This window comes from Tyto alba, unplaced genomic scaffold, assembly GCF_018691265.1.
Source record: "Tyto alba isolate M040663 unplaced genomic scaffold, T.alba_DEE_v4.0 Super-Scaffold_28, whole genome shotgun sequence".
Classification (NCBI taxonomy): Eukaryota; Metazoa; Chordata; class Aves; order Strigiformes; family Tytonidae; genus Tyto; species Tyto alba.
Genome location: NW_024881302.1, coordinates 9,053,238 through 9,069,208, shown reverse-complemented (window position 1 = coordinate 9,069,208; position 15,971 = coordinate 9,053,238). Strand labels below are relative to the sequence as shown.

At 35.7% G+C, this 15,971-nt stretch overlaps 1 protein-coding gene across 1 annotated transcript in view; it reads left to right on the top strand.

Moving 5' to 3' along the window:
- VWA3A (von Willebrand factor A domain containing 3A) overlaps positions 1-15,971 on the top strand; it is a 31,967-nt gene that overhangs the window by 15,931 nt on the left and 65 nt on the right. The window contains 16 exon segments of the mRNA XM_042798897.1: positions 849-923; positions 1,650-1,794; positions 2,806-3,004; positions 3,447-3,517; positions 4,538-4,696; positions 6,183-6,273; positions 7,322-7,432; positions 8,007-8,104; positions 8,250-8,402; positions 9,078-9,186; positions 9,927-10,071; positions 10,564-10,708; positions 11,765-11,916; positions 12,407-12,533; positions 13,137-13,234; positions 14,751-14,812. Of these exon segments, the coding sequence (XP_042654831.1) occupies positions 849-923; positions 1,650-1,794; positions 2,806-3,004; positions 3,447-3,517; positions 4,538-4,696; positions 6,183-6,273; positions 7,322-7,432; positions 8,007-8,104; positions 8,250-8,402; positions 9,078-9,186; positions 9,927-10,071; positions 10,564-10,708; positions 11,765-11,916; positions 12,407-12,533; positions 13,137-13,234; positions 14,751-14,812 (1,940 nt within the window).

Below are 15,971 nucleotides of genomic sequence, written 5' to 3'. Positions count from 1 at the left end.
ATTAAAGATTCTTTTTAAATACTTGTAATGCATTGCAGTGAAAGAAATGTGCTGAGAAATTGTAGTTATGAATGGACATATTTTAGATGTTTTGAATTGTATTTAACATTTTTTGATGAAATAATTGCAAGAGTAGCACTGATGTGTAGTTATTGGATAAGTGCATGGATGAGATGTACAGAGACCAGATTAGTAATTAAAAATTACTGTTTTGGTTGAGGCTCACTGGAACTGATTGCATGGTACCTGTAACAAATTCTCATCCTGCTATATTGTTCATAACAGTATTAATTCATGTGTCAGAAACTTATACTGGAAGAGGATTTTGGTGTCTCGGGTACTGTAACTGAGAACGCCCTTCAAATTTTACTGTAACTCCATTTTAATATGTAATAGTACTAAAATTCTGTGCTTGACACTGGTAATCAGAAACGTGTGGCAGGGCTGCTGAACAGCATCTGGGCAGGTTTCTGACTGGCAGGTAAAGGCTAGAGACAGCAGCTCCTGTAGTTCCAAACCTGGTGGAAGAGCATAGCCCTCACCTCACGGGAGAGATACAGGCAGCATTTAAGGGTTGGGGGGTTTCTGTCACAACCTCCACTGAAATTTTACCAGCTCGCTTAAGGTCCTGTTCAGGAAAGAAAAATGTAGTCTGGCCCACTACCTTGAAAATCTGACAACACCTGAGCGATGGATAAATATGAATAATTAAAAGGTTTGAAACAGAAACTAGTTAGCATCACTTAATTTTAGGTCTGTAATACCCCAAATGAGGTGAGTTTCTTCTATCTTTTCACTTGTTCTAAAGTATAATCTGAATATTAATTGCTGTTATTTTTCTGTGAAAGATTTGGGAGTGAAGTTGTGCCTTGGCAGCTGGAACTGGTTCCTTCCCAACCAGAAAACTTACAAAATGCTTGGAGGTAGGATCAAATAACTTCCCCATATATCTGAATTAAGTGATCATAGGTACCATGAAACAAATTAACCGAGGAACCAATTTAAACAGCATTCTGAACAATTTAGAAAATAGGTAAGTTTATCATATTACAAAAATAGGTTGCCATGAACTATTCTATAATGATTGTTCATGATGGTTTGTTGTGAAAACAGCATTATAAAGTTTAATGTGTCATGATGACTTTGTATTTCATACATATACAGAATATATGTGTACACAGATACAGAAATGTCTGTGTAAGAAATGCACAGACACACGAAGAATTAAAAACTGCTTCAAATTAAACTGGGATGTGAAAGCTAAACTACATTTTTTCCTGCATACATTGGAAACAAATCCCAGGTTTCTGCTTGTGGGGTCACACCCTCAGCAGTTTCATTAAACCTCTGTGGTTTCATTTTTATTTCTATAAGTTCTACTATATTACAATTTTTCCACATAAAACAAAGAGAGAATTCTTTCATCTCTATGCTCTGAATCTTACCTGAAAAACTAGTTCTCCACACTGGCCATACAGAAACTAGAACAAATAATTTGGGTCATTATATAACCTGGATTTGCTCTCCATCATTGTCAAAAATTTTAGATTCCAGCATGGTATTATTTAAGATTCTTAGTTCCCTTTATTGCTTTAAGCAGAAAGCTTTTGTTGCTTCATTCTTTGAACTTGTAAACATCTTTTTTTTAGGTGGGTGTTGAGCTTGCAGTGCAAGGGGAGTAGGAATTTCATGAGTGCTCTCAGGAGAGCTGTGGAAGTAGACTTCAAAGACAAAGATAAACACAAATCACAAGGACTTTACCTGTTGACTACTGGAATACCTGATCAGGAAACAGTAAGTATCATCACAGGTTTTGCTACTCATCTGTAAATTCCTATCAGAATTAATCTCAACTTTATTTTTCTCTTTGTTTTGTTTTTGTTTTTTTTTGTTTTTTTAATTATTCTTTTGGCTAGTCATCATAGCTTGTTGGCAGAATACTTCTTTATGTATCTAAGCCAGCAAACTGTTAGAATCTCTAATTTCAATTTCTTCAATCACTATTTGTGTGTTGGAGGTAGCAATTATTAATAATGTGTGAATCATAGAAAATTCAAGAGGTGTTCTTAGGATTATGTTCCCACTCCAGCTCTGGCCATCATTTCATTGCAAATTTCTGAGTCTGAACAAACCAACTCCAATATTTCATGAGATATAATTTCCTATTAAATCATGGGAACAAAGCCAGAAATGATTTTACAGTGAAACTCCATAGTACCCTATGTAGAGATGGCTCCTGTTTTTAATAACAGTAATCCATAGCTTGGATATATATTCGTAGTGCATGTGTCTGTGGCTGTTAATCCACATGCACAGCCTGGAGCTTCTGAACATATGGTAATCCAATTGAAGTAATAATGTGTGTACAGTAGGGTGTCTCTTGCTTTTGTTACCAAACTTCTGGAAATTCTGGGCAAACCTAAGAAATCATTAAAAGCCCATATAGATAACAAGAAAACAAAGGATGCGTACAGAAAGCCATGTGCATAGTTCCATCCCGGCTTTTTTGCTTCAGTGCATGGCTACCTTGACGTTAGTGACCCGTGTCTTTGATTCCCATAGCTACCCCATCTCACTTCTGTAGTAATGTTGTTGTCATTGTCACTAGTAATAGCAACAGTTTTTGTGTATATTCATGAATTGAGGCATTCAGCTGCTGAGGGCATGTTCCTGTTACTGAATTGCTCTGGTTGGGAGTGTTTGTACAGCTGTCCAGGAACCACTGGAGCAGATGGAAGCTCATCTGAGAGGATCACTACTGATTTTTTTCTTTTTTTCTTTTTTTTGTTCCCCTCTGTCTTACAGCACACAGTCAGTGCTTATGTGGCTGAGGTTTGCAGAGGTTTTGATTTGCGACTTCATGTCTGTCTGTTCAGTGTAATGGAAGATGTTGACTCCAATGGGATTATTCCAGCCCGTTATGCTAACACAACTGAAACTGCCACTGCTTTTAAGGAAATAGTACAGGCAGCCAATGGGAGATTTCATTGGTTTGGAGAAGCAGGTATGTGAAAAGGAAAGTCAGCACGTACTTCTTTTTCATTGATGAAATAGTATTTATTAATGTTGTTTTCCCACAAAATCAAGTAGTGCCCTTTTTTAGGATGTGATAATGCTCTACTGGCACTGAGATATAAACAGAGCTCCTAGTTTGATTGAGGCTTTCAGTTGTATTGCAGAATATTATAGTGCAGACTTAATGCAGGAATTTGATTTTTTTTTTCTCTATTTGAATTCACTATTTTCTGCTAGATATTTTAAAGATGCACATTTAAAATATAGTTACTAATGTGGTAGGTCCACACTGCCTGGCTTACATGAAACAAAGGCTTTTTGATTCTTTTCATTGATGTTTGACGTGCTCTACAAATTGTTGTACACTTGAAAAAAAGATATATTTTGTACACTTAAAAACCCATGCTGATGAGCATATATTTGATTATCAGGTATTTTTGAAAGTGATGATATCTCTATTATTGTGTCTGAAATGGAAAAAGCAAAAATCTACTCCCAAAAGGTATGACATATATATCTTCTTAAGTTATGCATTTCTTCAGAAAAAAATTCAAGTGTTTGTTCAGCTGACAATGCAGAAGATTGGATAAAATTAATACCCTTATAAGAAGGGCAAGAATTCTCTAGAGTGTGGGAGCAGTCACTGTAGAGTAAATACAGACTAGAAAGCTGTTGTACAATAGCACTGCTGTGACTGGTATTGGAGTGGCTGTGATTCCATATGAAGTACAAGGCGTTTACAGTTGAAGTGATTCTCCTTTTTGTTGTCAATCCTGTGATGAATTCCCGTCAAGTAGAATTACTTGTTTGTTATAGATATATATGTATAAAATTAAGTATATTAAAAAGTTAAATATATTACATAACAAGCATAAGTCACAGTGGAGGGACGGTTTGTCATTGGTACAGTATCTTTGTTCAGTTCTAAAACAATTGTTTTCTGAATTGTACTAAAGGTGTAGAACTAGACTATATCTCTCCATATTACATGCACATGACTTTTTCCAAAGATACCTAACAAGTGTCTGAAGCAGCATAGGCAGCCTGGCAGTGTGGTGGTTGTTTCTTACAAAAGTATGCTTAGAAAGATATATGCAGCGAGGCGTATGTCCAGAGGTCTGAGAACCTTGTTGCATGCAAGTCTGAGTCACAGAAGTATTTTTAAAAAGAAAAGTTGGTGGATATTCAATGGGATCTTAAAATATTTTGCTTTCATTTAATAGGTGCATATACTTGATTCATCATCTTCCAATTTGTTCTGGTCTCGGTATGCGTACTGTTGCCTTTTCTTTTTAGAATGTTTGCTCAGAGCAGGAAGGATTTCCCTCCTATGTGTTTGAGCAAGCACAGCACAGGGAGGGGTTTCTATTCAGTTACAGGTGTTAAGCATTACCAGATTAATACATTTGGTATTAATTTTATTGCTTGTTAAAATAATAAATACAGAATGTCTGTCTCTGAAACATTATGTACTTAAATTTCATGTATATGAAGTACTAAACAATCTGAACTTCCATTTCAGTGTGCGTTCCTAGTGGAATCCTTAAAGCAACGTTCAGTAAATCAGTCTGTTAATCCATTTACACCAGAAGGAGACTCGAGCATGCTTACAAAGAAAGAGAAAAGGCGGCCACAGAAGTTGCCATCTCCTAAACCCACAGCTCTGAGTCTGGCTAGAATGGTTTGAAATGGTCCCATTTTTAATATGCTATGTGTTTTAATTAGAGGTCCTACCCAACTGTTAGATGGTGATCTTTGTGAGAAAAATGCTCAGGCTAAAAATTTGAAGGAATTAAAACAGCACTGTGATAGTACTTTGAATTTACATTTTGTTTTGCATTCAAAATGCTACATAAACAAAAAAGCACATCTTATTAACTCCTGCTCTCCTGCTAAGTAATTAATTATAGTGGAACTACATTGTAGTGTCTAAAATTGTCTAATCCCTCCTCTGACCAAAAAAATACTAGTGATTAATGAAAACAAAGGCAAAGCAGAAATGTGCTTTATCAAATTATGTCCATTTTATAAGTCCTTCTGGCAAGTACTGAGTTGTGTGGTATTTTGCTTATTTACAGATGAGACAGCTGCAGCTGAGTAGCATGTCTTAGGCCACACAGAGAGCCAGAATAAAAAAAAGAAATAGGATTCAGGATTTGTTTCCTGCCCACTGTGCTTATTTCCATGGAATTACACTACAGAGTCCTTTGGGATTTTGCTAATGTTCTCCATGTTAGTTTTGACTGTCTGTGCATCTGGTTTGAATGGGTGTGCAAATGGCCAGCACCAGTGCTTACCACCTCGGTGTATAGATGACTAGATACCCAACTGCCTATTGCAAAGGATATACTTAACTTATGACCTGAAATTTTCAGGTCTCATGTGTGAAATGGGAATGGCACTCTTAAGTGTAGGCATGTTCACGTTGCAAAGACCTTTGTGGGTAAGCTCAAACAGGTGTTCCATGCTATTTTATCAAAAGCAGTATATTCTCAACACCTTTTCACAGATGCAGGAAAAAAAGTAATCATTCAGATATGACAACATAGCATAGTTTTAAAATGATTAAACTTGTAGAAAACTGATACAGGTTTTTCTGTAGATGTCTGGTGGTATTTATAGTAGAGCTGTATATTAAATCAGGTATCAGTTACTTGAAGTATTTGTGTCACAGAAAATGTCTCGTCCTACAGTAGGGTTAAACAAGTGTTCATGTTGTTTAGCAGGCTGCTTAGCCCCTAGAGGGCTGAGCCATACCTAAAGGAAAAATTACTGTTGTCAGCACTAGGCTTTCAATATTCAATAAAACTCCGAGGAAAATACTATATACTATATTCTATATTCTTTAAAACAGTGCCATTACCATACTAGACTGCTCCCTCAAGTGGCAAAAATGGTCCAAATTCATCTGCCTGTAGATGTTAGTCTTTAGTTTTATGGCAGCAGATGAAATTGGCAAGATAATTAAAACAGAGCAATTAAAGTTATTTAACCTGGCAAGAAATCACTAATTAACAAGTCATCATAGCAATCTGCTGACTTGTTAGAAGAGCCAGAGTAAAATAAGAGTTAGGGAATAATGAAGAATAGTTATAGTTTTGAATAATGCAGTTATGATCCAACTGAAATACTTTTTAAATTTTTTTTTTCATTATATGTGCTTATAGTATGTTAAAGACAACCATGGTGCAGAGAGAAATGCTTCCATGAGAGTACTGGCATGGCGCCCTACTAGTGCCAAAGCAGAAATTCCACCAGGTCTGTATGGATTAGGGGCTTTGAGCTTTAATTTAAGTTTTAGAAACATTTGCAATTTTAATCTTTTAATCAGATTGATAGGAAACGTTGTGGTAGTTCTGAAATTGCTTCAGTATGAGTTTTATCTGTAGTGTATCTAGCTTTCTTTTAGGTTGTGAGCAGAAGGAATGCTGCACAGCTGTTTAACTATTTCCAGGTCATATGATTTGAATATCCATCCTATGTCAGAAAATGTCAAACGTCTGTGGCGGGAAGTAGAGCCCTGCTTTGTCCCATGCCTGAAGCTATAATTAGAACCTCCCTTCTCTTGGTTTTCAATTCATACTCCATTGTTTTTTTCAAAGGCTCAACAGTTCAGCCATTTATTATGTTATTAGTTCAATATATGTCTGCTAATATTGTTAGATCCCATTGTAATTAATACACTGTTCCACTTGATGTATTTATGATCCAGTAATGAAGGAATGACCCACAAATGTCAGGTTATCTGAAGTGCTGACTCGTGCAACTGCTCCTGGTATATGAAACAGCTCTTAAATTGATTCCAATCACTGTTGGTCCCTTAAAGTCAAATTCCTTTATCCTCTCTTTTTGTAGTTGGCCTGTGTTGTTTCTTTGCATCTTTGCTAAGAGCTGCATTTTTTTTTTTGCATTGAATTTGAGTCTTGAAATCTTCCAATTTATTGAAATGAGATTATTGATGTGTAGCAGTGTTTACAAACCTAGATTCTTATTTGCATATGAGGTGCTTTGTACAATGTTAATTGGCTTTTCCAACAAATACTGTGCTTATTGCAAACTCCTAATCTTTTCAAATTACGACCTGTGATATTCTTCCTGATGGTAATTTATATACTTGTACAGGTTGAGGTTCCATTTCTATGGAAGTAGCATAAGTAGTTTTATAGTATGGATGTTTCTTAACCAGTATCTAAGAAAATTAATTATTTATAATTGTGGTAATAGGAAATTATGAACTGAAGAACCGGGTTGCATGTAAGTGTTTTATCTAGCTGAAGTAAATCAACATCATTATTATTATTCATAGCACAAACAATAAAAGAATGGCCTCAGACTGAAAATAAAAGAAAGCATAAACCAAGGAAGCAGCGAGATTTTTCTGTGTCAGTATTTTATACTGATAAAGGAAGAACTGTGGGTACGTGTTATCAGGATATGATGGGTAAAGTCCTTTCATTATTAGCATTTTAATTATAAAGGTGTTAAGGTGTTAACTCGATGATAATCAGTTGTGCTTTAAATAGTGAGTGGAAGTGAATTTCACTTATCAAATAGTGGTGGGTTTTTTGGTTTGATGTTTGGTTTGGGGGAGGGGTCACTTTGGCTCTTTTTGGGTTTTTTTGGGAGGGTGTTTTGTTGTGTGGTTTGGGGTTTTTTTGTTTTTGTAAAGTATATTGGGATCTTTTGGTCAAAGGTGCTCTAAGGAAAAATACTGTCATCATGGTTTAGATGATTACAGAAGATTTGGTTGGGAACTTTTTGAAGGTGACAAATTTTAAAAATAAGTGATTTTTTAAGCACTGTGATACATAGAAACTTTGCAATTTTTTTCAAATGTGGAATTGTGTATGAGATGCTAGTCTGTGGGTTTTGGGGTGGTTTTTTGTTTGTTGTTTTGTTCTTTTTTAATCAATAGTCATATGTTATTCAAAAGGGCTATGATTTAAACCTAGGGCTCCCAATATTACTTTTTAAAAATTTTTCTTAACTAGGTACAGTATACAGAAAGTATCCAAAGATAATGTGCATAAGGAAGTCTGTTCCCTCTGTTACATTGCCAAAAAAGGAGGAGATCTGTTCAAGCAAAGAGGTATTTTGCTCCTTACTAATAATTGCCATTTTTAGAATTATGAATTAATGTGAATATGTTATTTGTGATTCTGTACAATGTATTATTACTTAAACTGTTCTAATATTTACTAACAACCAGTTGCTCCATTTGTTTATCTTCCAAGTGGCTGACCAAGTACAGTATTAAAAAGCTTAAACTGGAATTGCCCAGGCTGATGTTTGGTCCAGGCTGTACTCACCAAAAGAAAACTGTGGAGTCTCTGCACAAGAAAGTATCAGCAAAATACTGTACTATCTTCCCTAGCGTAGAAATCAATGTAAGCTTTTGCAGATGTCATATATCTACAACACTGAAAGGCTTTGTTTAAGGCAGTGGATGTTGATCAGTGTTTGTGGCTTGATAGTGTGATATTCCCTCCACTATTCCCTGTTCTTCTTTCTAAATCACCCTTCTATTAGAAAGCTATAGAACATCTTTTATTCACCACAAAAAAATATTTAGTATGTTTGAAATGCAAACTGCATGGGATCCTTAGAACATATAGGATCTCCTCTGCTCATACAGTGAAAAAGAATTAAAAAAAAATAAGTAAAGCTTTTAAAAATCGTGTGTGAGTTAAAAGTGGGAAGACATTGGTTCTTGATGGTTTCAGTTTGTGTAATGACTGGAGAGAAGCACAGAAAGTTGTCCAGAATATTATCACTTTATTATATTTATAAAACTGTCAGAAACAATGCAGCAGATGCATCTGTCCAGTGAAATTATATAATTTTATTGCCCCACACAACTTGCTGAAATGAGAACTAGGGTTTCCTAATTCAGGTAAACGCGTTTAGTAGCAACAGAGTCACAGAAGTTTTCTTACACTATTTCATAGAGATAAAGACAAAAAAAATAATCTACCTGATTTCCAGTGCAGACATTGCATATGTAGCAGCTGAGCTCAAATCTCCTGAAGTAAGATGCTCTTGTACAAACTGAATTTTTCCAGGGGGTTGTGAAACATCTGCAGTTTCAGTCTAAAGAACTAGAAACCTACACTGAACAACTAGAGAAAGTGTTGCAGCGCTACATACAAAGAATACAGTGGCTTCTGTCAGGTATTTGTGTGCATCTGTTTTTCTATAAAGCACAATTTAAACGTACATAAAATCTTCCTGTCTACTATTTCTAGTAGAATAAATCTGGACCTCAACTATGAATAAAGGTCATACATTTTTTAAATTTCATTTAACTTTTTTAAAGTATTTTTATGACAATAAAATAAGAATTACAAGATAAATCAGCATCTCTGTAGCTGATAAACATCTAGCTTGCTGTGAAGTAATTAGGGCTGTGATGTAAGTTTTTCCTTTTTGTATGTTGTGTTCATGAGTATAAGTTTCCTGGTGTCAGAAGCTTCTATCAACAGAATATATACAATAACATACAAGCAAAATTAGCTTTTCGGTTTCTTTTGCTAAGAATGTGCCCTGTCTAGAAGTTCAGCATCACTGCTGGTGAAAAGTATTTTGATCCCCCTGTTGTTCATAATGACCTTTGGGAAACAGTTTAATTTTTTTGCTGGAGTGTAAAGCAGGAACTGCAAATTGTTTAATGCAAGTTGCTACAGTTGGCTAGTAATTAATGCTCGATAGTGCTAGATTTGAATTGCAGAAGACTTTTGGATTATTAACCTTTGAACTACTTAGTTTCCACACAGATTAGAATTTATTATGTAGAAATGTGCCCAGAGTAACCCCTAAAGACTGAAGATTTTACAGTATGCTCAATAAAATTGTATGTTCAATAAAATAAGCCCATATAACGACACTGAATTAGATTTAATGTTCTGGCCCAGGAAGCCGAAGATTGTTTGGTACCATTTTAGAAGCAAATGTCTGTGTTTTGATTGATACATCTGGTTCCATGGACCCATATTTGCCCCATATCACAAAAGAACTTGCCGCCCTTATCTGGGAACAGCTGAGAAAAAATGAAGTCAGGTACGATGAACTACTGATAAAGACTGAAATCTGCCCTACTTATTAAGTAATCTTATTGCATAATGATAATTACAAGTAATAGAGTACTGAAACACAATACAAGTAATACTGTATGTTAGTGCATAATATACATGTGACATGAACTGCTTTTTCTGCTCTTCTTCTTAACCAACTTCTCGGCTTTCTAAGCTTTTGAGCCTCACTTGCCATAGGCTGATGCTCTTCATCTCTTTGGTCATTCCCATAGATTTTCTGTTCATGCAGAGTGAGATATGCTTCCTGACTCTCCAAAAACTGAAGATCTTATTCCAATACTAGGGCCTTGGTTTTGCTTCTTTTGGCTTGTTTGTTTTTTTTATTTTATTTATTTTTTAATTGTGTTTGGGTTTGTGTTTGGTTCGTTGTTTTTTTTATTTATTTCAAACCTGACTTATCTGACGTGACTGATAATTTTAGTTGGGGTTAAATGTTGTGGGGCATCTTTCTCCTTAGGTTTAACCTGCTGAGATTTGCAGAAAATACAGAGAGTTGGAAGGAGTGTCTTGTAGAGGCAACTGATGAAACATGTCATGATGCTGTGCAGTGGGTGTCTAAATTCCACGCTCATGGTAATACATGCATCCTTACGGCTTTACAGGTTAGTAAACTGTACGGCGTTTTGGAGAAGACATTGTGTCTTGTGGTGATAAAACAATTCCATCTGACTGATAACATTTCAGGAAAATTATTTGGTCAAAGCATGCAACACTTTTATATGCAAAACGCTGAACGGATCTGCAATCAAGCCAGTGTTCTTGTTCCCAGGGCTCATAGGTACTAGAATTCATTGTTCATACTGAATTTAAGAAAAATGTGCAATATCAATAGTTGAATTAACTTTTCTGTTCAAAGAATACTGGAGAGAGAAAATAGCCAGTTGCTTAAAATTATGCCTGTGTACAACTGTGGCTGTGATATATTTGCTCTGAGCCAAAAAGGGATTTTAAAGCAGCAGTGTTTTTTGGAATCACATAGGCATTGAGTACAACTCTCGAACTTCAGTAACAGGTGAAGAAACTTTTATCCTATAAAGATTTTCAGTGTAGAAATTAACTAGTAATAATAATTCAAAACAGAGACTGAAAGAACTTGAAATTTCATGAGATTTAAAATTTGAATCAAAAAGTAAATGTTCCCTTAAATGAATGGTTATTGTTGTAGACACCCTTGCAGAATCTCCTTATAAATTTTATGGATTTCATGGTGAATCCGGTCCAGTAAAACTACAAGGCATGTCTGTATTCCAAAAATGTCCACTGAGTCAATTGCTGTAGCAAGTTTTCATAATATAAAAAGACTAAGTCTTAGTGAGCCTGAATTTCAGAAATTAAGCATCTCTAACTCCCACAAAATGTGATGTAAAAATCCTCTGTCAGCAGTTCTCCAAAACCAATTAATTTGCTTACTTCAGTAAGGCAGGTTTTGGTGATGCCCTGCTTATGAATATATTGCCTTATGCTACAAATTATCTACTTTATTTGTTTTTCAAATTTATATCCTTGATCTCTTTCATACTCAGTGAAAAGGAGAAGAAAATGCTAACTTGATCAATGATGTGGTAAATATAAAGCTATCTTAAATCATTGGAATAGTGTTTTCTTTCTTAAGTATAACTTTGTATAAATATACCAATTATTTATTTTCTGCTTTTCAGAAGGCTCTCCATTTCCAAGGTATAGAGGCACTGTATATATTGACTGATGGAAAACCAGACACCAGTTGCTGTCTGATTTTGAAAGAAATTGAAAGATTGAAGAAGAAACAAGATATTAAAATCCACACCGTTTCTTTTAGCTGTACAGACAGGTATATGATATTTTCCAAGAACAACAAAAAAAACTTTAAAATTACAGATCTATTTATTGTCAAAAGGCTGTGTTACTAAAAAGTGCCACATGCTCAGTTCACTGAACTCTAGGATTGAGCTAGACATTCATACATGTGGGAACTGGAAAGGGTGTTCTGACACAGTTAATTGCCACATGGCCTTCATCTCCCACAGCTTATGTCCTCGAGAGTTGCCTTCATGCACACAGAGAAGTGATACGCATCGCTAGTCTGCAGCAGTGAGGTCTTTCCTGAGCTTGTTTTTGGAGATTATGACAGCTAAGCAATGTATATTCTTCATTAGCAACTGACAATTAGAAATGATACAGAAGTCTGTAATCATATAATCGTGTCCTCCAAACTGCTTTGATGTAATATTTTTTGAGGAGTTCTTAGAAATTCTTTTTCTATTGTTGCTGGTTTCAGATAAATAATTTTCGTAAGCAACTTACTACTTTGTTGTTAACAGAGGAGCTAATGAATTTCTGAAGAAGCTTGCTTCTCAAACAGGAGGGCGCTACCATTGCAGTTTTGGAGACGTGGATGGACAATTAGCAGCACACAGAATGTTGACAGAGGGGTTTGATGATGAAGACGTATGTTAAGTCGATTGGTTTTGTTGGGTTTGGTTTTGTTTCATTTCCACTTAGTTCTTCAACAGTAATCAAACTACATTTAAAAGAGAGAAACCATGAGAAAAATTAATACAAGACTTCTAAGATACATCACATTGAAACTGAAAGGAGAAATCTTAATATCTGGCTTTGCCTCTCTGCTACCTGCCTTGGTCAGGTGACCAAACCAGTGAAAGAAGTATGCAATGCAATATAGTTTTTGACAGAGAAGCAAAAAAAATCCTGTATCTGAACACTATGATTTTTAAGCTAACTTCAGCTTTTACTGTGCCTTCTTATCATATTGTATTTCATTTATGTAAATGTAAAATCCTTATACAGTGTTTAGCACGTTAGTGCTCCAGCAGGAGACCTCAGGGATTGCCATAGCAGAAAAATATGTTAGTCAACAGAACTATATTCAATCCAGAGTTGCTCTGCTCTCCTCTTGTAAGACCAAGACCTTCTCAGCAAGTAAATAGAAGTAGGGAGACTTGGAGCTTAGGCTCAGTTAATTAAATTGGTAGAAATTTAAAATAATAAATAGGTGCAAGTTAAAGTAGAATATTTTAATTCTGTTTTCAGGATCCAGTTTTCCCTTACTTTGAAGGAGATGATTTAAAGAAACTTACTCAAGAAGTAGCAAAAGGTAGAAGTTTCTTAAAGCAGGCAAAATCTTTGAGGTGAGTATTTATCAAGAATCTTTCAATAATCACTTTTTTATTTCATTAAAATAAGACATCTGACTTCCAGCATCTGCTATTTAAAAAAGAATTGCTGTTTCTTTCCTTGTACCGTCAATTTTAGGGGTTTTTTGAGTCTTGGAAAATGACAAGCAAGCAAGCTGTTTGCTTCAGAGGGATTTAGTTTTAAGGTCCTACACAGTTAGCTACCATCATAGTAAAGGATCTGAGCAGATTCTAACAATGTGTTAGACTTCAGAGCTGTTGTTTTCTCTCAGTTGTTTTCCTTCCATTTCTTATGTCAAGAAGCTACATTAAGTTGTTCCTCTCCTTGCTGAGTTCCGTCATGTGCCAAATCAATGTATTTCTCCTCGTATATATTATTAAAAATGAAAACTTACTCTTGTTAATGTGATGGAATTTTCTTTTTAGTACCACTTCCTTTAGTATGACTTCTTACTCAGAAATGTAAATTACTTCTGTTTTCCAAAATCTGTATGGGCTCCTTCTATCCTACCTCATCCTGTCTTCTCTAACTGCATCATCGGCCATTCTCTGTCTGCTAGAATTATGCTCTCTTCATGGAATAATATGAGGTCTTCTGTTCTCAGACAATCCCATCTCAACCCACTTACTTTTCAAGTTGTCATCAATCTCCCTTTCTTTTTGCCTCTAAAGACCTGTAATATTTCTACTAGCCTTTTTCTGGGCAAATTCCCTAAGCCTTCCTCTTCACTCTTCTTACATTCCCTGGTTTACTGAGAGATCTGACAAAATAATTCTCCTCTCAGCCTTTTCCTGCTTTCCTAAATAATTTGACTGTTAATCTTTTTCCTTTCCCTATTAAGTCATGGGCTCACCAGAATTTGTCCTGTGTCTTCCCCTCTTCCCTTCTTTACTATAATTTTCAACTTCCTTTTCTCTCCATAGAATAAGAAAGTTCTGCCAGCACTCTTCAGGTTTGTCTCCCTTTCTTTTCTCTTCCTCATCTTCTCTTCATCATCCTCCCTCAACATGAAGTTTCTTTTTCCCTCTTCTGTTAACAGTTATGTAACAGATAACAGTGCAATGTGACGCAGGCAGAGGTGTCCCAGTGGACTCCATATGAGCTAAGTCATTTCCTGGAAGCAGTATAGCCCTGTTGGCACTGCATGCCATCTGTATCTCAGTAAACTGAATTGGTTCAGGTGGCACAACATTCCCTGCTGCTTCTGGTGTCATCCAGAGCTAGCTTTGATACCTGACCAGAATTGAAGTTAAGGTCAGTTAAATTGTATTGATTCTTATGTTCCTTCATTGTTATGCTTCCTAACTGTCAATCCAGAACCAGAAAGTATTGCCATTTCAATAGTAATAGTGGGAAAGGTACTTGCAAGGAGCTTTGAAATGCATTGTATCTTCTCAATGAAAAGATTTTCTGTCACACAAGGACATGGCTAAACAGAAATACCAAGCTGCTGTATTTCTCTGTGAAAAGCTGTTGTAATTCTTTGGGGTTTGTTTTTCTTTCAAACAGGTTATTACTACAAAAATGGAATATAAACCAGAAGGACAATTGAGGCTTTAAAGAGTGCTCAGGTAAATAGTCATCACAAATAGATCATCGTTTATATATCTTTCAGATATTTCGGTAGAAGGATAATGTTTCATGAGTCTAATGTAAAACGCATTTATTTCCAGCAGTGACTTGTTCAGAAGTTGAAAACATTTGTAATGATTTTAGTTCTTAACTGAGCTAGTCCACAGTATAACCTAATATACATAAAGAACAGTTCAAAGAGAACCATGTTTGGGGTAAAAGGAGCAAGGCAGACGTATTTGTAGTTACTAATGGTTTAGTTCTCTCTAAGAGCAAACAGCTAAGCACATTAGAGGGTTAGGACCAGATGTAATGGCTATTATAACAATTGCTACATGGGCTGAATGATTTATCAGTTAAATGAACAAGGCTGACTGAAAAAAGGCCTCACTAACAGTAAAGACAGCCTCAGCAAACACCAGACTATTGTTACAAAGTTGTGGGAGAGGCAGCTGGACAAACTAAACCTCTCACAGAGCCAACCTGCTGCTTTTAAATTGGAAAAGTAAAAAATTACAGGAAGGGAGAAATTGCTGGGTGGAAGTACTTTCTTGGGGTTAAACAAGACAGAAGCATTTGTCACAGAACTGTTTGAGGGGGAGAAAGTGGACATGCAGACAACTACAGAGATTTGCACTAGAGAATTTAGGCCTGCCAAGATATTCATCAAGCAACTGGTAAGGCAGATATATAGTGAGACTGTTTTTAAAATCCTTGTTGCTATAGCTGTAGTTTGTGTTTTGGTTTACAAACATTGCCCAGTCATTCAAAGAGAAGAAAAAAAATAAATCCAGTCAGACATACTGGTTAAGAACGCTTGCTTCATGGAGAATGGAATCTGGAGCCTGGTCAGAAGGGCTGATCACTAAAGAGAGGAAACCAATATATAACCATCCTGTAGTAGTAAGAGAGTTCTTACAGGCATGTAGAGACAGAGTCTGGTGTTCCACAACCGTCTCTGTCTTTCAGCTTTCCAAGGTAAATGGTCTTGCTTGTAAAGTGTGTAGGAAGATATTACTGCCAATGTACTTCAGAAGGTACATAGTGTTGTAGCATGATTAAACATGTAATTAAGGAAAATTGGAAGTTAATCAAGTTAATTTATATTGGGTTTCCTTTACCATTTTGTCAAGGGTGATGGTGAGCCTATACAGTTTA